General features: G+C 41.7%; 2 protein-coding genes across 2 annotated transcripts; one reads left to right on the top strand and one right to left on the bottom strand.

The window, feature by feature from the left end:
- Positions 1 to 1,265: 1,265 nt before the first annotated feature.
- Positions 1,266 to 18,170, top strand: tlcd4a (TLC domain containing 4a). Its single transcript, XM_076290201.1, has 7 exons — positions 1,266 to 1,547; positions 6,185 to 6,354; positions 8,796 to 8,885; positions 9,073 to 9,131; positions 9,618 to 9,712; positions 14,279 to 14,352; positions 14,767 to 18,170. The coding sequence occupies exons 2-7, from the start codon at positions 6,200 to 6,202 to the stop codon at positions 15,080 to 15,082; spliced, it is 789 nt and encodes a 262-aa protein (XP_076146316.1). The 5' UTR covers positions 1,266 to 1,547; positions 6,185 to 6,199; the 3' UTR covers positions 15,083 to 18,170.
- Positions 18,171 to 21,058: 2,888 nt separating this feature from the next.
- hccsb (holocytochrome c synthase b) lies at positions 21,059 to 25,913 on the bottom strand. The gene is made up of 7 exons (XM_076290202.1): positions 25,856 to 25,913; positions 24,956 to 25,101; positions 24,685 to 24,866; positions 24,194 to 24,342; positions 23,797 to 23,916; positions 23,248 to 23,334; positions 21,059 to 22,391 (listed from the first exon to the last, which is right to left on the bottom strand). The coding sequence occupies exons 2-7, from the start codon at positions 25,071 to 25,073 to the stop codon at positions 22,193 to 22,195; spliced, it is 855 nt and encodes a 284-aa protein (XP_076146317.1). The 5' UTR covers positions 25,074 to 25,101; positions 25,856 to 25,913; the 3' UTR covers positions 21,059 to 22,192.
- Between the last annotated feature and the right edge of the window lie 817 nt (positions 25,914 to 26,730).

Below are 26,730 nucleotides of genomic sequence, written 5' to 3' on the forward strand. Positions count from 1 at the left end.
AATCAGAAAATCTACTTTCTTTATGCCATTTGTGTATCTGACCCACCCACTAATAAATGGGCGAACAGAACATATTTGGTCAGTTATCAGGTGCACAAGATTGATGGCAAAGGAGTTGCAGAAAAAGTTGTATTTCATTAAAAAAGGTAGGCCTATTCTGAATTATTGGGGTCAATTGTACCTCAAATAAAAAATTGGTGCAAAATGTGAACATAACAGCAGGGTTAAATAATTTCTTTCCATCTCACTACATTCAACAGAATGGGCTGTGCCATTATAGCAGATTTAGTGCCTGAAGATGTCCAGAGTAGATAACGTATCTATTTCCTGTGCCAACACTCTCTGTCTCTCAAACACACACACATTCTCCGTTTCCTCGGGATATATTTGAGGGGGAGGTGTCAGAGCATGTAATGAACATTCGGCTGGTGAACCATATTCATTAGAGCCATATCATTCATGTATGGCTTGCGCCATCTTGTGGCCATAGCACGAAAACTGGGCAAAATGCTGCAACAGCAATATTTTGGATCAGGTGATCTAACTGTAGCTTATGCAATCAACAAGAAAGTGCCACACACAGATAGGCTACATGAAAGTCAGCAGAAGCATCTTGTTTAAGTGAAGACTGCTTTATTGCTTCTTAGCAATGGTCCGTATGGTTTGATGGTGGTTCTACAGGTTAAACCATGGTGTGAGGTCTTGTGTTCATAGGTTAGGCCTACTGTGCTTTGTTAATGATTCCTAGCATCATCCGAGGGCAAACAAAAGCCATGCCCTGCGCCAGCCTTGGTTGACCGTACCCAAACGTCGACACACAAGGACATGCAATGCGTTTTAAACCACTGAAGGGATATGATACAGTAGTGGTTATGGTGTCTGCAGTATTAAAACTAACAGGCCAATTTTCACGAAACTTGAGGGTTGGACAGTTGATGCATGGTCCAAGGAGGAACCCAACACTTTGGAGGGAATACGGATAAAGAACCATATCCTGATACCCCCTTTATTTCCTAAACATTCTGAGATACGGCATACTGGCCGTAGCACTGCACAAACTGTGTAACAACAAGGGATGCTCCAATCCTATTAAATGGATACCCTACATTTGGATGAATAGTTAGGTTTACGCTTTATAGTCCATGTTTACATCGCAGCTATGTGTGTGTCTCTTTAAGAGTTTCGCTGTAATTCGATTCTCATAGGAGAACGCGCCTTGCCCTGCAGTAACCCCCTCCCCACCCCATCACTGCCATAATCGCGCATCAGTTTCCGAGCGCATCTCATACTGTGGTCTCATCATGCCTATTCCGTGGTATGAAATTAACACAGCCGCTCAGAGCAATGTAACATAACGAGACCACATATTTTGCTCACAAAACGCGTTTGTTAAACGTTGCATTTTTTTGCACTGAGGACGACGAATGTTTATTATAGCGATATGACAAATCGCGGCTGTCGACAGAATTCGTCAGCCCATGGTTTCCATCAAAATGCCCAAATAACCAGTTGAGTTTGGACCTTAGAATCTTCATGAAAGACGAGCGGTAAGTCCAAACGTTGCACCTATGTCACTCAATTTAGTATTAGCCTACATTTATTTATTTATTTTTAGGCTAATAGCCTACAGGGCTCGTCTTGTTTTGGCAATGCGGCGTGAGAACTGGCCTAACCAAGGCTAATCACAGTCTGTTGATTAGGAATCACAGGGTTCGTTCCGGTCGAAGTGCTGAATTCTCAATGTTTTCTTTTTAATATTCCACTGTAATAACACATCTAATGTGGTCCTCAGGATACTACAATGAACTAATGTTACAAGAGTGTTTCCAGTGACACATAGTAGGCTTGCACCAAGCAGTGGACAGCACAAAATGTTGTTAACTTTATTGTTTTTGCCAATTGCAGGCATATGATTGCCTGCTACACTGTCTGCCAGTCAAGTTAGCTAAAGGTAGTGGTCTTGTGATCCTTTTAATACCCCATGTAACGGCCAATGTTATAGTCTGTCCCACCACCTATACTACTAAATTATTCTTCATTTTCATTCAGTGCCCCGATGAGCAACAGTCATTCAGACGATAGACAGAGGTTTTGTTTTTCACTGGGTAACTTGTGACAAGGAGAGAAAGAACATCAAATTCACCGTGTATTCCTGCCTGACTGAGGGTTGTGACTGCAGTTAAACATGGGGTACAGAGAGCGACCATGTTTTCCTGTCCATAGCCCTTATCTAGACACACGTGTTAGTTGTCGTTTGCTTCCTTGTTACATCTATCTACAGATTTCCGGGTGATGTTTACCTTTTCTTTCAGTTCCCCGAAGGTATTCAGTTTAAATTATAGTTCACACAAGTCCAAGAACCTGGTTACACATTAACACCGGCGCTGGTAACTGCAGTATTAAGAGCTACAATGTTACAAACCCCTCTCTCCAGCAGTTCTCTTTAAACGGAAGTGACATATATACCATGGAAGAGGTGGTCAATCTTATTTTTGGAAGCTAGGCGCAATTTGCAGCGCAATCTCTGCCATACAAGAAATAAAGAATCTAGCTGTTGGCATACTAGCAGTAGCTTGTGAGTTCAAGACGGATACAACTGACCAAAGCAACTTCATGGACACCATAATCATGCCCTATCAACTAAAAATGCTTATCACCTATGCCGTGGTGTGCCACATCATTTGCCGTGAAGGAATGTCTTGAATTCGTATCTGAATCTGTGCGAAAAGGCAAGCATAACCTCTTCAGCGAAATACTACACATGAAAATGCTGGGCAACTTAAAAGCATGCTTTTGCAACACCACTGCCCCGACAGTGACTAACACCTGGCCATCATTTGGTCCACATCAACCTTCAGATCCATTTCAAAGTCAACTGTTATCGGCAAGGGCTATCCACAACTGAGTCCAGAGATCCTCTGACAAGAAAATGCCTGAAAATGTCAAGATTCAAGAAGATGACTTACTAGGAAGAACTGAATTTTGGAGAAGATGATCACAGGGTTCGTTTTCGGTTACCAATATGACACTGTATGACGTTCCCTTTTGAATTCACCCTTTTTTTGATTTTCTGTCTTCCTGGATCAGTTTTAAAATAACTTCAAGATCCAAGTGGCCTGGCCTCAACCTTTTGACCTTGGCAGCTGTCAGTACAGGGGTACTGGACTGGGACTGGGGCAGTTGTTTTATGTTTCTGGCAGGTCTGCAGTCTCCACATTGTGCCCCAGCTGTCTGTTCATGTTCGTTTGACCTCAGCCTCGCTCCCCTGTCCTTGGCAACCGCCGTCTGTGTTTGTCTCCCCTGTGTGCGTTTGCAGATACTCACACATGTGGTTGTGTATGAATGTGATTGTGCAGCCACTCCTATGTTACCAAGTCACATTTATTCATAATTGATCAGACTTGCATTGTGCTCTATCTTCATAATCAGTACTTCCTTCAAGCCGCACATTATTGAGTTATCACTAGGCGCCATAATGTGATGGTAAGAAAACAAGATGGCGATAATCCTACACCTTGTTGTTCCAGTCAGATACCTGCCTTATCTGTTCTTCATTCTTTGGACACCTCTTTTGTTACATAACATACCACCGAAATACCACACAGCATCTTACGTTGATTTGACGCGCCTAGGTGAGGACTCATGCCAGGTCGAATACCTGGTCAGCATGAACCTCGGACCGCTTGCCAGCTTTAATCAGGAGCTGCAGCGTAGTGATCTGCTAGTGCACCTACTGCATGTGCACAACAGCATCAAGGAACAGTGTGTGGAGGTGGCAGTGGAGACACATACACACATAATGATATAAGACACAGAGAAAGAGAGAGGGAGAGAGGAGGAAAGGGCGGTTTGGCCTTCCACCAAGGGCCAGTGCAGTCAAATCAGAACATATGCAAATGCACCAGTGCGACAGCCGGCTTAGCCATGGACTGGGAGCTCCCACTGCAGTGCGCCTGCATGTCCTGGCGGCTGTCAGGGGCTGTTTATCAGCGGCCGCTCTTTGTCATAGCAGAGCAGGTGACTGTCAGGGAGTTGTATGGGGCCGTCAGGACTACAGTGATGCAATGCATGGTATGTTTAAGTAACTGTGGAGGAGGCTATTTCTTTTGCTCTCTCTCTCTCTCTCTCTCTCTTTTTCGTTCTTTCTCTTTCTCTTTCACTTACACACACACACACACACTTTCTCACTTACACCATGCGCAAACAGAATTTGTTTACTTCCTGTAACACTCGCGACACTCGGACAGAGAGGAAACATGATTCACCTGAGTGTCAGTTTTACTATGTTTTATCTTTGGTTATTCTTTTTCCTCAGAACACTCTCGGCCTCTTCCCATTTAGACTCAACATATGACAGGCGCATACCTGCCCCACAACACACACACACACACACACACACACACACACACACACACACACACACACACACACTCAAGCAACACATGTGTTTTCTCTCTTATCTGTAAAGGTAGAGGGACCCTCAGGTGGGCTTAACACTTCTTAGTTGTTCTCAGTTAGCGGCAGCATGAACCTCAGTCAGCTTTGTAAACTGGGTCAGTGTAGACAACCTTACTGTGGAGAGTGGGCAGATGTTTTTGCAGAAGATTTTTTTTGTTTTTTTCCTCTGCCTCCTCTCTCTCACTCTCTCCTTTTCTCTCAGTTTCTTTCTTTCATTATTTCTCCTGTTTCCTCTCTCTTTCTCTCTCTCTCTCTCTATCTCTCTCTCTTGCTATCTCTCTACACCCATGTTGCTGGGCTATAGGTCAGAATAGTTGATTGGCAGCTACAGCAGTATTTGGCTGGTTTGCTGGCATTCTGTAAGGCTCAGCCAAACCCCCTGGGTCAGGGCCCTAGAATTCAGTGCCTTTCGTAAGGGAGAACACAGCTGATGTATTCTGTGTACACACAGTGGTGCATGCAGTACTTACTGCTGTGGCTACCACCTACACACAAACAAACACACGCACACACACACACACACACACACACACACACACACACACACACACACACACACACACACACTCCTAGACTTCATCACTGGAAGAAAACAAGACTTTTTATTGCAGCACCTTTGTTCCAGTCAGCCTGCCTTTTCCAGTCAGATTTCTTGTCATGCTGACTATATCCAGCCAAAGTACTCTGGACTGGACTGCCATGGCTGTCACCTGCAATGTTTTGGCCAAGGGCTTATCTTTCTAGATCACTGCCTGCTTTACACTCGCATGGTTCGGAGAGGAGGGTCTACCATTTCAACTGACAGACTGAGCCAATCACTACCACCCTTGTAGGGAGTCAGGAATGGCCTGACAGTGGGGTAATGTTTAGAGTTCACTCAGGGAAAGTTCTGGGAGACATGTTCACATTCAAATTTAGCTGCACATGAGCTTAGGGGAAGTAGGCTTCTAACTACAAAAGGGGGACGCAGTAGGGGATGTAGGCTTCTAACTACAAACATCATGAAATTTCAATATTACTCTTTAGTCAACAATGAGTATACCAGATTTGACTACATGCTGCACTCAGCAAATCTCTGTTCCACAAAGTAGCTGGCAGACCACAATATTGCATTCAATTAAAGAGATTAAGAGTGCCATTCATATCAGCATGGCATACTGTCTTGTGCTTGTTGACCAAGTTATACTCAGGGCAATTATATAAGCACCTCTTTGTGTGTAGTGTACACAACCCAGTTATATATGTTCCAAAGAAATGATCTAAACTCAGTGCTGACATACTTGCATCATAGATTAAGTAACTCCTATCCTACAGATTGAATAACTCCTTCTGTCGTAATAGTGGATGCCATCTGCAATGTTATGAGCATTTGCTGTAATCTATGTTTGGCACGGGAGGTCTAAATAAAGTTAGGAGGCCATATAGCATGTCAGACGTGCTGCTAGTTGGTTTTGTGTCCCTCAGGCTGCTCACTGTGCCTGAGGTGGGAGGGTCTTTTTTTTTTGGGCAAGGCAATGTTCAGATTCTGCAGCAAAGGCTCCTTTTCTGTCTCTCCACCTAAAAGGACTGCAGTCCTGAGGGATTGTGCTCACCTCGTCAGGTGTGTTGGCCATTTCATGACCTGCGCTTTAGGCACGATCACATTCATATTTAGTTGCTGTCATTGGCATGAGTCTGCTATTCTTTTGTTTTTGTTAATGTGTTTTTTTTTTGTCCCCCTTTGCAGATTGGAAAGGTGGCCATGGACGCCTTCAGCCAGATCATCCTGCTCATCGCAGTGGTCAGTTTCATCACCTTCCAGTGGTTGTTCCACAGCGTGAGCCCCTGGGTCTCGTCCAGGGTCAGCCAGGGCTTTCTGCGCCTCAACCCCAAGCAGAAGATCGAGTGGAACTCCAGGTACGCTTTACTTATCATCATTTCTTCCCGTTCTCATTGATTAGATAGAAAGACCGGCTGGCAAGATCAACCTTGGGTTCTTCTGTAAAAGAATGACTTTCTGAAAAATTCTATTATTTCACTAAACAGTAGAAGTTTAGGACCATTAATAGCATGGATCATTTTAATTCAAACCGAGAGAGGACTCCGTGTGGTCAAGGGCAAAATTTGCTTTGTGGGACATGTGAGGAATTTCACAGGAAATTCAGTCTAAAGGGAGGTGTTGGCAATCACACAGGTAAATGAATTTCTTTAGTGTCAGGAATAGGTATTCGTATTGTCTGGTATCACACATACTGCGTTTGCACAGTGCACTTGGTGTCTGAAATAACTATTTAACAGGCACACAGAGCCATGTATGGTGGTTGGAAACCAGTCTCCAAGATATGGAATTAAGACAAGTCTGCTCTACGACATAGTGAAGAGAATAGCATTATGGGAAATGAATTTCATCCGTTTGTCCTTTTACACAGGAAAAGCTCTTGAATTGTATGTTTAAAACTGTCAGTCTTGAATTTAGAAGAAGTGTCGTGGCACACTCAGAACTTCAATATGCAGTTATTTATTAGACCAACGTTTCGGCTTGCGCCTGCACCTCATAAGGTGTGTGTTTACCATCATCAAACAAATATAAAACTGTCAGTCAACACAGAATTGTATATCTCCGTAATAAAAACAGACCTCATTGTGTTGGGTGGTCCTCTTGTAAACACAACCCAAAGTAGTCTCTCTGAGCTGCTTCAAAATCAAAAACAGATCCCACAAGCCCAGCAGTGCAGCTATCATACTTTTAAAACAAATTGAAAACATGCAGGTCTCTTTTGCTTGGGACACGATACGGATGCTGCAGATAAGCCACGTTCTTTAGCCACAGGGGCCACATTGCCCTTTGCTGGCACGCTTCCCTCAAAAACAACTTGTGTGTTTAAAAAAAAAAGGGGTCAGTAAAAAATCACGAACATTCCCAGAATATTCCAACATTAGCCACTTGACCGCCACAGGCCATGGGAGCTGCACAGTGTGGGCTCAGCAACGAAGGAGCAAATTGGCGAATCTGATGTGGAGAGGGCTGGCCTTTCTTTTCGCCGACTGCCTCGATCAATCATTATTAGCATGGCATGCTGTGGCACGGCCCTCTGCCTCTCGTTACCATTTCCCTTGCAGAAATGGATGACGGCATTTATTTTCATTACAAGGTTCCTCTTCGTCCCTGGCCAGGCTGTGAACCGCATTTTGGGCACGATAATTGAATCAGGGAAAGTGGATTACACAGATGCTATTGAAAAGGCTTCGGCAGTGCCTCCAAGTGGACTTCACAGTCCCTCTCCCCTCGTAACAGATGTATAATCTCCCTCCGGGAGTCCGATGCTTAGGCTGCGGCACCTCCTTATCACCTGTTCTGTAGTCTGCTACTGTGAGCACTTACTTTCTTATCAACCGCAGAGATTCTCTTTGCCACATTCCTTGAGGTGCGAAACGAGTTGACTGTAAGCGTGTGCTGGGGTGAAGAATTGGAGGTGATGGCATTCGTAGGATTGTTCCAGATGTTTAATTTGAAATTAGATTAGATTAGATTAGATTAGATGTTTGAATTTTCACATGAAAAAACCCCACCATAGGCTGGCATTTGAGTGATCCATATATGGGAAAGGCAGAGCCATGGACAGCATCCATCTGCACAACAGAACTACCTGAAAATCATACTGTGACTCCTTTAAATTAGTAATCCAAACTCTATATTTGATTACATTCAAATTGAGATTTGACGCAACGGCAGAAATCTGTTCGGTCAACGTCAGTTGGTGACGTTATCGATGCTCCACCACACCCAATACATTTGGATTGAAATTCAAATTGAAAGATGCACTGACAACAGCATTCAAAGCCTTGCTTTTTAGATTATGGTGGTTTACTTGTCTGTATGTTACTGTGTCTACAATGTTACATCTACTTTTTTTCCCCACCAAGATACCGTGGACACAAGAAGTGCGCGTTTTGTGTCCAAGGCATCTCCCTGCTGGGTCTAGGTTGGGGGCAGCCGTGGCCTACTGGTTAGCACTTCGAACTTGTAACCGGAGGGTTGCCGGTTCGAACCCCGACCAGTAGGCATGGCTGAAGTGCTCTTGAGCAAGGCACCTAACCCCTTACTGCTCCCCGAGTGCCGCTGTTGTTGCAGGCAGCTCACTGCGTCGGGATTAGTGTGTGTTCAGTGTGTGTGCTGAGTATGTTTCACTAATTCACGGATTGGGATAAATGCAGAGACCAAATTTCCCTCACGGGATCAAAAAGAGTATATACTTACTTACTATAAGAGTAAGTAAGAGTATATATACTTACTTACTTATATACTTACTACTGTCCAGTAATTGGTACCTATGGTGTTTGTGCCCCTCCCTCTGCAGGACGGTGTCCACATTTCATGCCCTGGTGGTTGGCCTCTTCTGCCTCTACATCCTGCTATTTGATGACGCCGTCAATCAAGACCCTGTGTGGTGAGGCTTCAAGCTGTGTCAACGAGAGAGAGAGAGAGAGAGAGAGAGAGAGAAGCTGCAAGCATGCTGTCAATCAACCTGTTTTTTTACTGGCAACATGAAGGCCCTCTCTGTATGTATTGACAGTGACTCCTGCTTGTTTTTCTGTCTTTCTGTCTCTTTTTTCCCTTTCCTGTTCTGACAACAGGGGAGATCCGACGCTGGTCAAGATAAACGTGGGCATTACCACTGGCTACCTCATATCTGGTGAGTTTCAGCGTCACGTCAGAAAACTGTCAAATCAATAGCTATTATTCCAGTGCACTGCTCATCCATATGTTTTACAGATGTTTTGATAATTCTTGAGCTATTTTGTAGTTTTAATGACATATGACAATGCATGCTGGCAAATACATTTCTAAAGGGGTAAGTGACTAAGGAATATTTTAAGGGGTAACATTTTGATATTTGTTTTCTTGTTAAAATGTATGCAAGTCTAAACCAATAATTTTCTTTATATTCAGAAAATATCAATGTATTGTCAAAAAGAAAAGTGACTTGTTTACAGGCATTTATATCACTAGTAGGTGTATGCCACAGACAGCATTTGGGTTACTTTATCTATATTGCTCAACTTAAATAATCCCTGGCCAAAATCCTTAGAAGAACATTTGAAATGATTCTATCGTTACTGTTTTTTCACATCTTATGTAACAGAAATGGTCCTCACTCTACCCATGTCTTTCCTTCCAGATCTGCTGCTCATATTTTACTATTGGAGGGCGATAGGGGACAAGTTTTTTGTAATTCACCACCTGGCAGCATTGTATGCTTACTACTATGTACTGGTGAGTGCCCTATTGTCCAATAGCAGAACGTGCAGGCAAGGTGGGAAAGAGACAACCAAGGGTGAACAGCACTACAGATGGCGCTGCAGGAAGAACTCAACCAAGTGGGCTGCTGAGGAGAACATTCTAACCCACTCACTGGCACTAGCAATTAGCAGGCATGTGTGTGTGATGCTAATCACATGCAAATGTATGCTTTTCGCTCGGCTGTTTAAGTGTAGGGGTCTGTACTTAGGCAGAGGCAGCATAGAGAATGGCAACATGGCTTCCGTATGTGTGGCAAGGTGCAAGCTCATGAGGTCAGTGGTGCCCAGATACTTTACAAAATGAGCTCTTGTGAAAGCACTCAGAATAATGATTACAGTGATCTTCATAAATCTGAATGGAGTTGATTTAATACATAACTAATGTAATTTTTTTTCTATTTGTGTTAGTTTTTTTGCCATAGCAATTGTAGGCCTACACCAGGATTCAGACATACTGTGTCAGCATACTGCTTTCCAAGTCTCACAGCATCTTTTGATGTAGATTAGCCCAGTGTCAGATTTCCTGTTATTGAAACAGAAGAGAAAGGTAAGGAAGTAAGTTGAGTGGGATTTCACAGGCACTTTTATCCATACACAGCAGTCTTGCATGGGGTCCTGGCAGACCGTTTCTTAAGCTGCCATTTCTGTAACTAATCGTTATGTACTTCAATAACTTCTAAGCACAGAGATTAGATAACAGTTAGGTTAGGGTCCTGCAGTAACATGCTGCACTAATCCAAAACAATTAATTTAAGAAATGATAAGAATCAAACAAATGCTGGTGTGCACTTAAGGAAGGGTGTCTGGATCTAGACATCTGTGTACCATGAAGTCCTCAGCGGCCACAGCCAGCCTTCAGTTCTGATTGCAGTAGGCATCCACCCAGCTATGCCACGGCCTCCGCTGTTCACCCTTGGTTCTGTTGGTCTGTAACCCTCTAGGTCACCAGGTTCTGTAGCTCATGGTTATGACAATGACGGTGATGTTGATGATGGTATTTTTTGCATGGAATGCTCATCCATGGTAATGGCAGGAGCCTCTCATCTTCCTCTCCTCCTCCTCCTCCTTCTCCTCCTCCTCCTCTTCTTCTTCTTCATCCTCCTTCTTCTGACTCATCTTGCTCCCCCTGTCCCTTTGCCAAAAAAAAGACCCCTTGCTTATGTCTCGCTGGCCCCGTCACTGAGGGTCTTGCGGGCGGAGCCGAAGCGCGCTGTGTCCAGCTGCATGCATGCCGGCCAGTGGCCCTCAGCTCCGCTCCTGTTGTCATGGTGATGGCTCTTCTGTGTGGTGCATGCCCTAACTACTTTGCTATGTGCCAGGACTGAGTTCAAACACCTTTCCTTCCTTTCTACTCCCTTTCCTCCTACACTGTACTCCTGTAAACCTCTCCGATCTCTTCGTCTTCTTGTCTTTAAACTCAGCTTCTGTTTTTCTACATTTCTTTTGTTCTAACTTTCTTACGTTGTTTTGGAGTCTCCCTTTTCAAGCTCTTCTCTATTTTTTTCAATACATTTGGTTCAAAATATTCCACTAATACTCACAACTATGTTGTGCAGTTTATCTATTGGATTTGGAAAGTACAGACATCTGAACCCCACAGATAGACAAACCTAAGCACAATGAATAGTTTTCATTTGCAAAGGCCTTTTACTGAGCCATTCAAATAAGAATGCATTTAGCAAGGCAATCATATAACTCCACTGTTATGTTGAGTTAGCACTCAAGATGAGAAATCTAGAGCATAAATTAACCAAACACTTCTACACAGCTTATTTATAACACAAATCGGCAGTCTTAAAATAGCTTTGCTTATTTTGGGTGATGCTCAAATCAGTGGCACAGCACACATCCATATACACACTTTACAGGAGTCCTTTAGTTTGAAATGTGGCCTAGCATCTCAAATAGAAGATTCGGCGCTTCTTTTGTTTCCACCAATGTTTTGTTTTCTCCCCCCTCATTTCGTGATCTCCTGAACGCACTCTTTCAAGTGGATGGGCTACAGACCATACTGTCACTGGAACATTTCATGACTGCTGCACTTTGGTCCCGCGCTGACCAAGTTGGTCCACAAATAAAATGTTTGTTGACAAGTCTGATTTGGATTGGCATTGACATCTTCCACGGAAAACAAAACCCCTTTTTGCCATGACGTCAATATCGACAGAAACAGCAATCTAGAGGTCTCTTGTGTTGAGTCATTTCTGTACCTTGCAAAAAATGTGTTGTTTTGCAAATCGTTTTCACCAGTGTGTTGTACCCGTTGCATGTGTTTTGTGTAGTTTGCTTTGCGATAGTTTAGGTCATATATTCTTAGGTAAATATATACTATACATTTTTATTCACAGTTATGTATAGATTAAACCAGTGGAATGCATTTATTTTATCAGTTCATATCAGTTCAACACTGATTATAACCTCTGTTGTAATAGGGATGTGGATATCACCCCACATTCTTTTGCTGTTAATCTTTGTCCCAGATGAGACATTCATCTACATAAATAGCTCAAGTGGATGTCATAAACAGTCAACTTGCCAACCCTGCCCTAGAGTACACAATAGTCTCATTTTAGGGGGACATTGACACAGTACATCCTTGTGACAGGCCCCATAAACAGGCCCAAAAACGTTAGCTAGTCTGCTGTAACATTGCTTGTCATGATAGTCTTGCTTGTCTTGTACGTAACATGACCTCTGTGTCAGAAAGTTTACCTGAAATCCTGTAGCCTCTGTAGCCAAAACGCTGGGTTAGTGCTGGCGATTTTGGTTGTCCGTCCTTCTGTCGCACTCTCACGAGTGTCGAGCTCTGTGTGCGGTGGGGTCGTTTGTGTGATGCATGTCAACGCACAGTAATAACAAGTAACTAGTCGTCAGTGTCGCTACCTTCTTTCTTTTTTCTCTTGACCTTTTTTTTTGTTCTTTTCTTTTGAGTATATCTGCACTTATGTTCCCTGACAATCTTCTGTCCTGTCTGTCTGTGCTTTCTGTGCTCACCTAACATGGTCTCTTGTTTTTGAAAAATAACGCTGCCCACCTCTGACCTGAAATAAAAAAAAAATCAAATCCCTTCATGCAAAAACTACCAGAATGATAAGTTTAGCTTAATTTGGGGGTGGTGGTGGGGGGATTTTAACAAGAACAAACAATAAACAAAAGAGAAGCCAGACTTGACTGATCTAGACTGAGGTCCTTCCTGTCTTGTCTGCTGTTGTTGCTGTTGACGAGCTCTAAGCAGAGAATGTAGCCCAGTTACAGTATGGACTTACCAGTACCTAGAGGTACTAGCATGCACGTGCTGGACATTTCATTTGACCTGCTCTCTGGTGAAACTGCAATCATTTTTTTCTGTGCTCCTCAGCTGAGTAAGTACTGTATGTGCTAACCCACTGCCTTTTATTTCAGGCTACGAGGTAAGTTGAAAATGCAGATGGTGTCTTGAACATGAAGTGTTTTTTTATTTTATTTTCTTTGTCTTGGTCTGCAGGAGAGCTGTGTTTATTTTAAATTTGAATGGAATTGGATTGCATATAAACCTTAAAAGCTCGACTTAAGGAAGGTTATTTTTAGAACGTCATTTATGTCGAAAGACTAGGTATCTTTTTATGTTTTTATCACTATTTTCCCACCTGCATGGCTCTATTGATTGACGGATCTCCTTGAAAGCTTAAGACCTGCAAGTGGTCATGTTTCGGTGGCATAGTGTTTTATCTATTGGCTATGTATTGATGGCAGCATGGCTCACTCTTTTGGGGAAGCCATTTCAAATGAGCTTCCGTTAATTTCAAACCATATCGATGACTCACTTGTTTACATTCAATTCAGTTCAGAGTGTAATAACAAGAGACGAGGAGAAGTGACCTTCCTTCTCCTATAATGCCAGAGACGGGAATACACTGTCTGACTCGTTATTGGCCTGGGTAGCTCCTGAAACACTTAATAGTCATTAAGAGCCAAATTCAGTATTCAGCATTCAGTACACTGGACTGGTGCAGACCTAATGGCAAAAGTAATTATTTTGCATAGGTGCAGTTGTTACACTGTCTGTTCACTCAATTAAATCATTTGGCAATATCTAAGCCTCATTTCTTGTTTTTAAAAAAAAAAAATAATAATTATCTTTCTGTCACAAGATATTGGCTAGTTCTACTAATGGAACACAAAAGCTAAAAAAGGAGTCAGATCCCAGCTAAATGTGGGTGGGTTAATACGCCTTAAGGAAGTGTTGCCTCTGAAGGGAAGTCTCCTGAGACTTAAGTATCTTTCAGTTCAGTTTTAATCGGCACCATTAGCCCTACATTCCAACAGTGCTCAAAATTAGAGCAGACTTTTTGGGAGACCCATTCCTCATTTTAATGGAAATTCTGCCATAGAAACCCAGTGAAGAACAGAGCCTTTGTGCGGGAGACCTCTGGACCACCTTTTGTGAAATAGATGTTTCCATCCAATGCACTTGATGGACATTTCTACCCATAAATATGAAGACGCTGTCTAACTTGATTCTGTCCTGTATCACTGTCTCTTCTTCACTTGTTTCTTCCAGGGCCAAGGAATGTTGCCTTATTTTGCTAACTTCCGTCTGCTAGCAGAATTTTCCACCCCATGTGTTAACCAGCGGTAGGTACTCACAAACAGGGTGACGCAAGGGCAAGAACATCCCCCAGTGTCAGACTGTGAATAGCATGTCAGACTAGCTAAGAACACATATCACAAACAGAGACACAATCTTGCATGCCAGATCCAAACTACTGACTTATCTGAAGAAGCCTTTAATCCTCCCATACTGTAAAGAGGGTTATAGATGGTCAGTTCTCCTAATTTAGCTGCTTATGTTTGCTTATTAGTGCATGTCAGCTATGCAGATTCCTTTTCTCCTACCTTTTCTTAACCAGAACAAAATAGGAACTTCATGTGATGTGACTGCATGGGCCTGTTGGGCTATGTACACCAGAGCTGAATACTGTACGTGACCAGCTGTCTGCAGCTGCCACCCATGCCAACCTCCTCTCCTCACCTTGTGTGTTTTTTCAGCTGGTTCTTTGAAGTGTTAGGTTACCCCAAATCCTCAAGGCCCAACATCGCCAATGGGATGCTGATGGCAGCCATCTTCTTCCTGGTGCGGATCGCCGTCATGCCCGTCTACTACACCCGCATGTACGCGGTCTACGGCACCGAGGCCTTCTACCGCGTTCCGCTGGGCGGCCGTGGAGCCTGGATCTTCTCCAGCTTCTGCCTGGACGTCATGAACATCATGTGGATGCACAAGATTGCGCGCGGCTGTTACAGGGTGATGCGTTCTCGCCACAGGCCTAAGGCGCCGCTCCAGGAGAACGGCAAGGCCGACTGAAGATGTTGAAACTTAGCTTTTTAAATATGTCCCCTCTGTTCTTTTTGGATGGAAGGACTGAGAAGAGATTCTGTACTCCTCAATGCACAACATGGTTTTTTTGGGTTCTCTTCTGGTCTGGCCTCATTGGCATGAACTCCTCTTTTTGCTGCATGTCGGGTTGGATACTGCATTCTGGCACTGACATGTGAAGGCTCTCAACCTCAGAGAGTCCCCTTTCAAACAAATTCTCAGCCCCCTGTCAGCAATACTCTCAGTGCATGGCCAAGTCCTTTTGTTTTGATGTTGTTTTTCTTTTAGTGCATTTCGAAATGGCTCGTGACGACCTTGACCTTGATCTTTTCCGTTTCCTGATGACTCGCACTAAAAGGCCACACAGCATTAAACATTACCCTCTAGAGACTCCTATGACAACGGAGTGTTGTTTACTTTATAAATGAAGTTGTGTGTGCATCTGTATCTACTTTTTTGTATTCATGTTATGGTTGCCTAAAAATTATTGGAACATAAGATGGAATTGATTCTCAGACTATTTTTTAATGTCCCCGAACAATGTTTTTTCCTGCATATTTCCCCATCCCAGTATATGATAATAGAAAAGAAGTTAGGAAACCAATACCAGGTCTCTGTGAAAAGCTAAACCCAGGGGAATGCAACACCTCAGAGAACGCTGGTCGCTTTGATATTTTTGTTGGGGTTACTTCGGAAGACTCAGAAAAGGTCTAACCAGCTGTCTATGGCTCAGCTGGGCCACAAACTTTCAGGAAATCATTCATCAGCCACCAAGGGTATGATTTCCCAGAGCCGAGAAAGAAGGTTTAATTCTAGTCTCGCTAGTTTCTCTGATTTCGTCTTTTTGTTTGTTTCGTTTGGTTGGAAAGTGCACTTTGCAGGTACTTAAAGAGGATATGCCATATTGCTCACCAAGTAATTTAGGATGTAAAAGTAAAGGATTGTAAGGTCTATAGAGGAATACATTCCTTGAATGGTTCACTCCCCCAAGAGATTTGGGACCCGTCTTGAAACAGAAGATACCATACCCTGTATACGGAATCTGATATGTCACAATGGTGCAAAATCAGTAATGCTTTCTCTGTACAGTCAGTAGTTGCATGCTGTAATGTTGTCCCTTGAATTGCATTCTTGACAAGAGGTTCAGTGACATTGGTCGGAGGTGGAGAAGCTAGGTGTTTAAAAGTCAACTTTATGTCCTATAAATGTATTCCAAACAGTACTGAGCTTGAATTCTTGAAAAAATAACTTGGTGGAAGGTTAAAAGGGATGTATAGACTAATGAAAAAAACTATAAAGACTAAACTGAAAATTAGTCTTTGGTGAATGTGCCCTTTGGGCTACTGTGAGAGCCTTTGGTTCATGTTTTAATGATCAGTGTGAAGAATTATGTCTGCATCATACACATAATTTATTTAAACCAGTTACACACTGGAGTCGCATGTCAATTAATAGTACCTACATATTTATTATTTTAAAAGGAAATGATATATGGATTATAAAGGTGTTTGTGATGTATCTGTAGATATATATTTAAGGGAAGAGTTCACAATACCATTATATTCCTTATGATCAGTTGAGAATGTGTCCGTTGGGAACATTTTAGTGTAGAGTACATATTCTATATGCACACAATGACAAACAGGTGAGGGTGTCCACTACTGTTTGAAACTTGTATTTTACAAAATGAAGAGTATTTAATAACAATGAAAAATAAATATTGGGAGGCTTTTTTTGTTTTTCAATGGAACAATCCAGCGAAACTGTACTTGAATTAATACACACACCTTTCACCCCTGTTAATTGTGTTTTAATTACGTCTGCACAACTTCAATCAGCATTTATGCCTCCATGATTTTCAAATTATTTTTTTCTGGTTGCCTTATTTTCAAACATTATTTTTATACAGCACATTACTATTTTGTTACAGTTTGTTCAGTGTTCATGTGTGCAAGTAGCTTCCACTGTCTTTTGGATGATTTCTATGCCTCTGTTGATTTGTCCTAACAAAATGTGATGATATACAGGTCAGGGAAATTATAAGAGGAAGTTATACAGGAGAGATGTTTAACAATTTATTTACCAGCCCTACCAGCATAGCCTATGTCTTAGCATGATTTAACCAAACGGTTGTTTGTTTTTATGTGAAACATTCAGACTCTGAAAAACAAGCCAAACTGTTTAATAAGGAAACACGTTGATGTAAATGAACATTTTGTCATACACATTGCATGCTCAGCAGCATTGCCAGATATTAGTTTGCTTGCATACTGTACAGGGACTTGAGCACTGTAAATCATGCCAAATAGATTTTAGTAATATGATTATATATCTCTAGATGCAATGAACTATACATATGTGTAGTTTCCAATGTAGTAAAAAACAAGGGCATGTCCATTCCTCGGCAGTGCTTTCATCTTAATTTTATGACATTTAGATTTGCAGTGTTTGTAGGATAGTCAGAATTTTCATAATCCAAGGAAATTCTTTTCTTTTTTTGTTTAAAGTGGATTAAATGTAATTGTGTGGGAATGCATGAATGAGTAATCTCAGCCAATATATTGCATCGGGTGGATCTAGACACTTGACCTATAACTTGTCCAGCAAATGTGACACAATATTCTTCTTACACGCATCATCAAATTTATGTTCTTTCACTGAAAAACATGCAAAGTAGTAAAAGTGCATTTGAAGGGGAGATGTCACTCTATATTTTTTCATTTTATTCGGTGGCTTATAGGGTTAGTTTCATTGAGCCTTTGCAAGACAATACTGTATACATGTACAGAGTTTTTTTTATTATTTGATATAATGCTATGTTTTCTTTGTTGACCATGGGTAACTCCTTGTGATGTGATCTCTAGGATGTTTACACCCATTAACCAAAGTGTCGAGGCCTCAGCGGTCTCATGCTCCTGGGGTAAGGACCGTTTACCTGATGGAAGGTCAGCACAGTCATTTGTGAGCATTGGTTCTATTTATTTGTTGAACTTCTTGTTTTTGGTTGTTTCGTCTTAATTATAAAACTGACCTTGTAAAGCCATCTGCCTCAATAAAGCAATACATTCATGATCAATTCACCTTGTAAGTGTTGTGCAATACTGTTTGATAGCTTTGAAAGGGTGTGTACTTTGAATGGTAAAACCATTGATCCATAATTGTAGTTATAAAGGCAGGAGATAGAGAGAAGAGATAGAGGAGAAGATAGGAATTGTTGCATTTTGTGACCACTCTGATGCCTACGGTGCTCCAATAGCACAGTTGAGATCGCTACTCCTGTGTGTGTGTGTGTGTGTGCACGTGTGCACGTGCTTGAAACTTAGGGCTGTAAAGCTCTCACAGCACAAAAAGAGGAAGCACCTTTCAGTGTATGTGTCTGATGCGAGGATGGGTTTTGGATGTTCGAGAGGGTTGACCCGACTGAGAAGCTCTCTTTATCTGAATCCCTATTCCCTAATTTCCCTATGTTCGTACTTGCATAATGTGGTTTGCTCATAAAAAGAATTCAGAGCTGCATTTAAAGGGGGGTCAAAAAGTCCTGGTTACAGACGTTTGTCTGTCATCAGGGGTTAAGAGGAAGTTAATTATTCTCAGCCAAATATAAAGTTTTTCTAAAAGACAGATCTTATAACATATAACAGATCTTATAATATATATATATATATATATATATATATATATAACAATTTAGAGTCAGTTTCTAAATACATTTGTATCTATCAACAGATTTCCATATCCTCGCTTGTATGAAGTGCATTTGGGCCTTAAAAAAAGTTTTTTGTCTGCTCATCGGACTTTCCTTCCTAAATACATAGCTGAGATCGCTACTCCTGTATGTATCAGTGCATTGTGTGTCTTTTTCTTACATTTGTTCAAAACACATTTCATTTAAACATAACACACTTAAATCCAGAGGCGGACAGAGTACACAGCTTCATTACTTGAGTAAAAGTACAGATACCCTTTGCTAAATTTTACTCAAGTACAAGTAAATGTACAACAGTCAGATGTCTACTTAAGTAAAAGTACTGAAGTACTTGTTTTTAAAAGTACTTGAGTATCAAGAGTACAAGAGTAGCCTACATTTTCTAAATATTGCATTACTACTGCCACAGTGCTTACATTTACAGAAACAACCTACATGGAGTTATGAAAAATGTTAATGTTAATACCTTGGAGAATGTAAAAGAAATTGAAAGTAATCAAGTCATTTTCATCTTTTTACCATGTTGCCAGGGATGGGCAGTATTTCTAATACATGTATTTAAAATACGTATTTCAAATACAAAATACTATTTTGTAATTGAAACACTTGAAGCTAAAACTATCATTAACTTGTTCAGAAAATTGAAATAGTCTGGCGAGGTGTGGCCACAGGTTGGCACATTCCCGGGATGGACCTGCTGCGTCTTCTTCATCCATTGTTTCGTCCATGGTTTCATCTATCTAAATCTGACCATGGCGGCCATTGGCGGAAAGCTGAAGGTGATTGCTGATAGGCTGTCCCCAATCAGTTGTGGATCGGTTATGGATAGAAATGTAGTGGAGTAAAGAGTACAATATTTGCCTCTCAAATGTACTTTTGTACTGTCATGAGTACTCCCCAAAAATGATACTCGAGTAAAGTACAGATCCCTCAAAATTGTACTCAAGTACTGTACTCAAGTAAATGTACCCCGTTACTGTCCAGCTCTGCTTAAATCTAAAACAAAACATTTTATATCTTAAGCAAAACCACTTTAAGTTTTAAGCAAGCATGCTTTAAGTCTAATTTGTTCCACACTCATTATCTATTATTGAAGCATTGGCAAGTTTCTATTTGTTTTAGAGCAAGCTGGATTTAAGCAGTTATATGATTAATAAATATTTTATTTGTAAACTATTAGACTTTCCAAATTCATTCATGCCCTCATTTTTCATTTAGCCTAATTTATGCCTAATTTTTTAAGATTTACAGCTCAAAACCAATTGAAAATACCAGGTAAGTGCAACTACTGATGACATAATGAATAGTGATTAATATGTTTTACATGTTTTAAATTCAATCTCCGTTTGTGGTTCTTCATTTAAATACCGAAAATCACATTATTCAATTCCATGTTTACACTGACACCCCATGGCCACTCACAGAACTGTAGGAAATGTATGCAGGTTACTACATCAGCTAATTTTACTGATAAGTTTCACTTCACTGACCAATGAGTTGACTGCTGGTGGTAAGGTGCATTGTGACATCCTTTAAAATTTGTAATCACTGCTATTTATTTGAGACAGACTGAAACAGTTTACAGAGCTTTGTGATGGAAGTTGTTAGTCCATTTGAAACATTAATGAGGATAGTTTATGTTGAAATTAAGTAGCCTACTACTGATGCATCAGTCGCATCTTACATTAAAATAACCGAGGGGCATATGAAACAGTGTGTGGTTGGCCGATTTGCATGTTGGTCAGCAGGTTCCTTTTATTCAAAGTAGATCAGGAAATTATGCCACAGGTCAGCCCTTGGAGTTAGATCTCGTGACGGTCAACAGTCAAGCTTGGGAAACTCAATGAACTGTGGAAATATGACACCCCACCTTTTGCAGTTCCAACAGCTTAAAGGCATCCAATGCAAGTTTTTCCATATTAATTCCGCTAAAACCGCTTCAAAATCATTTTGATGGTAAACTAACTTGTAATAGTAAGGTGCACTTTCCCAGCCAGAACATAGCCGTGTAATATTACCTCACCAGTTGACATGGCTTTTCGGGGATGTCTTTCTGAGTTAGTAAACACCACGTAACTTGTCCAAGGGGAAAGGTGCAAGCCATCAGTGGGATTTAGGACAGTTGTGTAAAATACAAATACTACACAACTGTGGAGATAATAATAATAATCAATAATAAAAAAAACTGCATTGGATACCTTTAATATTCCAAGGTCACACAACTTTAACCCAATAGTCAGACACACATGGAGAGCCAGTTACTTTGAGAGTGTGTTTTATTAGTTTGGTAGTAAGAGATAAGAACCGTTGGGTTTGTGTATGACATTTTATTTTACAGTTAGAAGCATTGAGAGACCATTTTCAGCATTTTCGAAAGAAAAAGCAGATAATAAATAAGATTGTGTAACATGACATTTTGAAATGTTGGCTTTGCACAAGCAGATGGTGCTGGATTACTGACCAACTACAACAGCAGAAAATACAGTAAAAACTGGTAACTGAACAGATTCCCTTTTTGAGAGAAAAGAAATGATCACAACCACCAGTATGTTGGAGGATTTGAGCCATGTAATTAGCTATAGACATACAATAGCTTCTCCTAGATGTTCTTTCCCCCCCAATCGCCATTTAGTAATTCAAGTTCGCCAGGCCTGTACTTGCAGTACAAGACCACTTTGAGTCTACTGCGCATTGAATACCAGTCCTGCTTTAAGTCTTGCTCCGTGCCGCCAACACAATCCATAATTCCCAACCATACAGGCCTGTTGAGAGTGCAGTGTAGTGGACATCTCTTGCAGCTGCTTCATGAGCACTGCCATGTTCAGGACAAGATCAGGCAACTATCATGCAAACCTCACAATCAGTAAAACCTCACTGTGCGGTTGAAAGCTCTACTTTGATAAACTCTGCCAGATAAGAGTCACCCTGTCAAAAAAGCAAGAAATCTCTCATCACTTGTTATAATATTTCAATTATATGACAACTCTAAAAGCTCAAGTATCACTCAAACAGGCTGTTATAAAGATTTGTACAGTGAGTGACAACTGCACATCGAAATATTAATGGTGTTTCATATGTGCACTCTCTTGGAAGGTAGAATTATACACAGAATGCAAGGAATCATAAATCTGATAAAAGTCAACTTCAGCAACAGAGGTTGTTGGGGTTTTTTCTCTCTGGGAAATGTACAATCAAGCTCTTCTTACAGGAAAAAAGGCCAGAGATTATTCTACCTAGAGCACTAATAATTCACAAATCTGATAAGAATCTTTCAGGTAAAATGTCTTAAAAGTAGATGAGAAAACGGCAGTCATTGTCAGAGCACCTATTATGTAAGTCAAAGTTTTTCTTGTTTGTGTGTATTTGTTTTTATGGGTTTTGCTCATTCCGTTTCAAGATGTCCAGCGCCACCAGGCCACCTTCATCCTATCCCACACTGCACCCATTGAGTCGAAGGCCGGACGCACGTCCAGGATTGAGAACTGGTAGGTATTTTTGTCCACCTCACCGTCATAATAGTCAATCACATATCGCACCTCCTTCCCACAGCGATCCACAATCCAGTCATGTCGATCGAATGGCAGCTCGTACCTGTAACCGGGAGAGCAACAAGCACATTACAAAAAGTATACAATTTTACTACCGATTCCACCACTGTTCTTTTCATAGCCACTAAGAAAACCCTTTCAAAAGCTTCTCTCTCACATGAACTGTTTTGCGTTCTCACACACTCCCCCCCCCCCCGTTGGCAGCTACGTAATGTTAACAAGTATAAGTATATATACTCTTTTGATCCCGTGAGGGAAATTTGGTCTCTGCATTTATCCCAATCCGTGAATTAGTGAAACACACTCAGCACAGAGTGAGGTGAAGCACACACTAATTCCGGCGCAGGGAGCTGCCTGCAACAACAGCGGCGCTCGGGGAGCAGTGAGGGGTTAGGTGCCTTGCTCAAGGGCACTTCAGCCGTGCCTACTGGTCGGGGTTCGAACCGGCAACCCCCTGGTTACAAGTCCGAAGCGCTAACCAGTAGGCCACGGCTGCCACAATGCAAAGATCAAAAGTATAACAAATAACGTAAATGTCGTATGTAAAAAAACAAAAAGGCAGTTTGGGGGCACAAAGTTATCACAACCACTTGTGGCTACACAGACATTAGATAACCCTGAGAGAAATGATGACTGAGATTCCTGATAGTAGTGTAGGGAGTGAAGGTAAGAGGTTATGTCCCCCACCCCGCTAATCAATCAGCTTGTTTTCAAACTACAGCTGTACTAGGTCACACAGCTTATGTGTGAACAGGGATAAAGAGGTGGCAATTTTTTCATTCTAACTTTTTGCCTGTGGCAAGATTTAAGATGGCTGAACTGTGTTCATCCAAGCTTGACATGTTGAAATTTGTCTGGAAAGCGGTCACCCTCACAATCATCACTCAGCCAATGCTTACCCCATCCAGTGCCGTAGTCTAGCCCGAGGTGAGAACTCCTTTGCTTTCCCACCAAAACGCTTGAGGGATGGCCCACACGGACACTCCCTGCAATAACAGGACCAGAGACTTAGAGGGGAGGACTATACCAGCCACCGTACATAATCAGGATAGATAGATAGACAGATAGATACTTTATTTTAAGTAAAGTTGGTGTAAGTATAAGTATATATACTTTTTTGATCCCGTGAGGGAAATTTGGTCTCTGCATTTAACCCAATCGGTGAATTAGTGAAACACAAACAGCACACAGTGAACACACAGTGAGGTGAAGCACACACTAATCCCGGCGCAGTGAGCTGCCTGCTTCAACGGTGGCGCTCGGGGAGCAGTGAGGGGTAAGGTGCCTTGCTCAAGGGCACTTCAGCCGCGGCCCACTGGTTGGGGCTCGAACCGGCAACCCTCCGGCTACAAGTCCAGAGTGCTAACCAGTGGGCCACGGCTGCCCAAGTTGGGATAAGATAATGAGGCTAGCGAATATTAGCAGACATGGGATGGGTGCCAACTCACTCTGCATGGAGGGCCTCCCACTTCAGGATCTCTTCCCAGGCTTGCTCGTTGTTCCGATTGTGGATTCTGATGATGTTGCTCATGTCGTGTGGAGCGAGGTTATCCTCTTTCCAGCGCCAGCTACGGAGCAAAACATAACATAAGACCACTCTTTCCCCCAGCAAAATATAACATAAGACCACTCTTTCCCCCAGCAAAATATAGCATAAGACCACTCTTTCCCCCAGCAAAAACAAAATCTGAGCCAGTGAAGTCAACACTCTTTTAATAATGGACATTGGTATCAATTAAAATAAGAATATGTGAAAATCGACAGTCTGAAAGACCATGGGCTTCTATTGACATGGAAAGAGGTAACTACAGAATTTGTGGACTAATTGTCGCTCATCACACCTACCCCTTCCTAAGCATAGCATTCCAGAACATCTGCTCGGAGGGATACACCCAGTTTTTTTCTGTTCCTGAGCGGGGGATTTTTGACTCCTCTCTGGTCACGTCAAGTGAGAAGGGCTGGTCCTGGGCTGGGACTTGATTAGGAGGTGGCATCTGGACGAAGCAAATACACAGACCTTACTACACTCAAATTCAAACTCTCCGCTCCCATGTCCAAATTTACATGTGAATACACATTTTGATATCTATAATTCTATTCATGGGTTTCATCAGTTCCCTTTCCACAGGTGTATTAATCAAGCACCATGCAGTCTGCATTCATAATCTAGGTGCTTGATTTTTATACACCTGTGGAAAGGGACCCGATGAAACCACACACCCTTTAGAAATGTAACACATTGTGTTCAAGGTAAAGCTCCCATGCAATTATGTCAGGTCTCATTCTTATCAGAATCCACAACCCTTGGCTGATGCTGACTATTTACTTATACTTACCATATTTGTTGGGTCAATGTCACCTTTGGGTCCCAATCCTTGAGCCCCTGCTCTCATTGGACACTCCACAAACTCGTATGCCCGCTCCTGGTGAACTGGTCCTGGGGCTGCAGCAGCAGCAGGAGCTGATGGTTGGTGCATTGGACATTCAGATGGAGGAGAGAGCAGTGGCGATGGAGAACCTGAATGAAAAGGTAGACCAGGATGTGAAACATGCTAAAGAGCTTCCTCTCTGAAAGTCACACAATTTCCTACAAATCAAATGACTCACTTTGTTGGGGCTCTCGATGCATAGGGCAGCCTTGAGGTGGGGACAGCCCGATATTTGGAGCCACCATCGCAGCCTCAGCTTTGACCGTGGGAGCGGGATTTGACATTGTCGAGCCCATGGCTGCAGACTCTTTAAATTACCTAAACCTACAGCCAAACACAGCACAACTCATGAATCCTTCAAGAAAATTGCCAACGCCCTCTGATATAATTCCACCTCACGTTACAGCAGTGCAATGAATTGTGAAGGAAAGTTGTGTTCCGAGGGATATCACGGACTTCTTGGATAGAATTGGTTGGTTATTGTTAACGTTATTGTTTCATCATAGTTAGGTTAGCTAACAGTTATGTTAACGTTAGCTTGCTAGCTAAGCATCATGCCACTTTTAGATATCTATCTATCTTCCTGTCTGTCTGTCCACATAAATACAGGTATAGATAGAGACTAGGACATTACACTCTTCTCTCAAAACAAAGTGCCTCTGATACACCATAAATGACACTATTTATAAGTGTTAGCAGATCCCTTATAAGACATTCTCTGGTGTTAGGAAGACATAAGCCTCAAAATAATGTTATACAACCACGTATTGATAATCTAAGCTAGTCCTTTGTGTTTACAAACGTCACAAAGACATAACGTTACAAAACATCTCTCAAACAAAGTTATGTAACGTAGATGTTTTGTAACGTTAACACAATAAGGCTAACGTTAGGATAATGTGGCTAGCTAACCAATGTTAGCTGACAAACACCCTGTTATTAACCTTACTGTAGCGAAAAACATAAAGTCCTTCAATTAGGATATATACATCTTCAGAAGGTTAATATGATGCTACGACTCAAAAATATCTGTATACCTCAACAAACAAAAAGCAAACTGGTGGTTAACGTTACCAACCTTTCAGAGACCCGCTGTAAGAATCCCAATGTCAACGACTCAACGTGCATGCTGTAGTGATTACCCACAATGCATTGGGTGTATGAGTCACTTCAAGTTGCGCTGTGCGCAGTTACGTCAGGTGTAGTCTAGTAAATTCTCTGATAAAGTGGTAGGCTGTGGTTGGTATAGTACAGTGTTTCTCAAACTTTTTTTCTGGGGACCCACTTTTGAAAAATGACAGACTATCGCGACCCAACTCGTGACTGTGGTAGTTAACAAACTAGATCCTTATAGAAAGCTGTTAGCTTTCCTATATAAGGTATAAGGAACCAATGAGACAACAAATTATGTTATTGTGTAGCTTAGTACCCTGGGAGTGAGACAGCTATAAGTTAGTGTCTTGAGAGTGAGACAGTTTTCTGTGTGACTTTCTGAGTCACTCCTTAGAGCAGTGGTTCTCAAACGTTTTCTTTCATTCCCCACTTTGATCAAGGGGGCATTCTCGAGCCCCACCTGTCCCTCATCGCTCTAAGAAAGTGGTAAGTCAAGCTTAAAATGGTCAAATTTATTGAAATAATGACAAGTTCTAAATATCCCCTTCAAAAGAGTTAAAATCAGCTGGTGCTGCAGATATAATAATAAATAAATAAATACATAATAACACACATATTACTGTTTTCCAGCAACATATTTAGGAAGCATAGGCCATTTTACAGCATTGTACAATATATTCAATGAAATACCAACATGCTGCATTAAATGGATCCATAATCCAGTCATACTGAGCACTGCTGGTTGGGAAATATTTTTCAAATAAACTTTGCAGGGATGTGATGTAGGCCTACTGTTTAACACATTAGACGTTTCAGCGATTTCGCTCAGAACGATCGAGG

This window comes from Alosa pseudoharengus, unplaced genomic scaffold, assembly GCF_046254945.1.
Source record: "Alosa pseudoharengus isolate Yale_2024_CS ecotype anadromous, Long Island Sound unplaced genomic scaffold, YU_APseudo_1.1 YU_APseudo_1.1_scf_18, whole genome shotgun sequence".
Lineage (NCBI taxonomy): Eukaryota > Metazoa > Chordata > Actinopteri > Clupeiformes > Clupeidae > Alosa > Alosa pseudoharengus.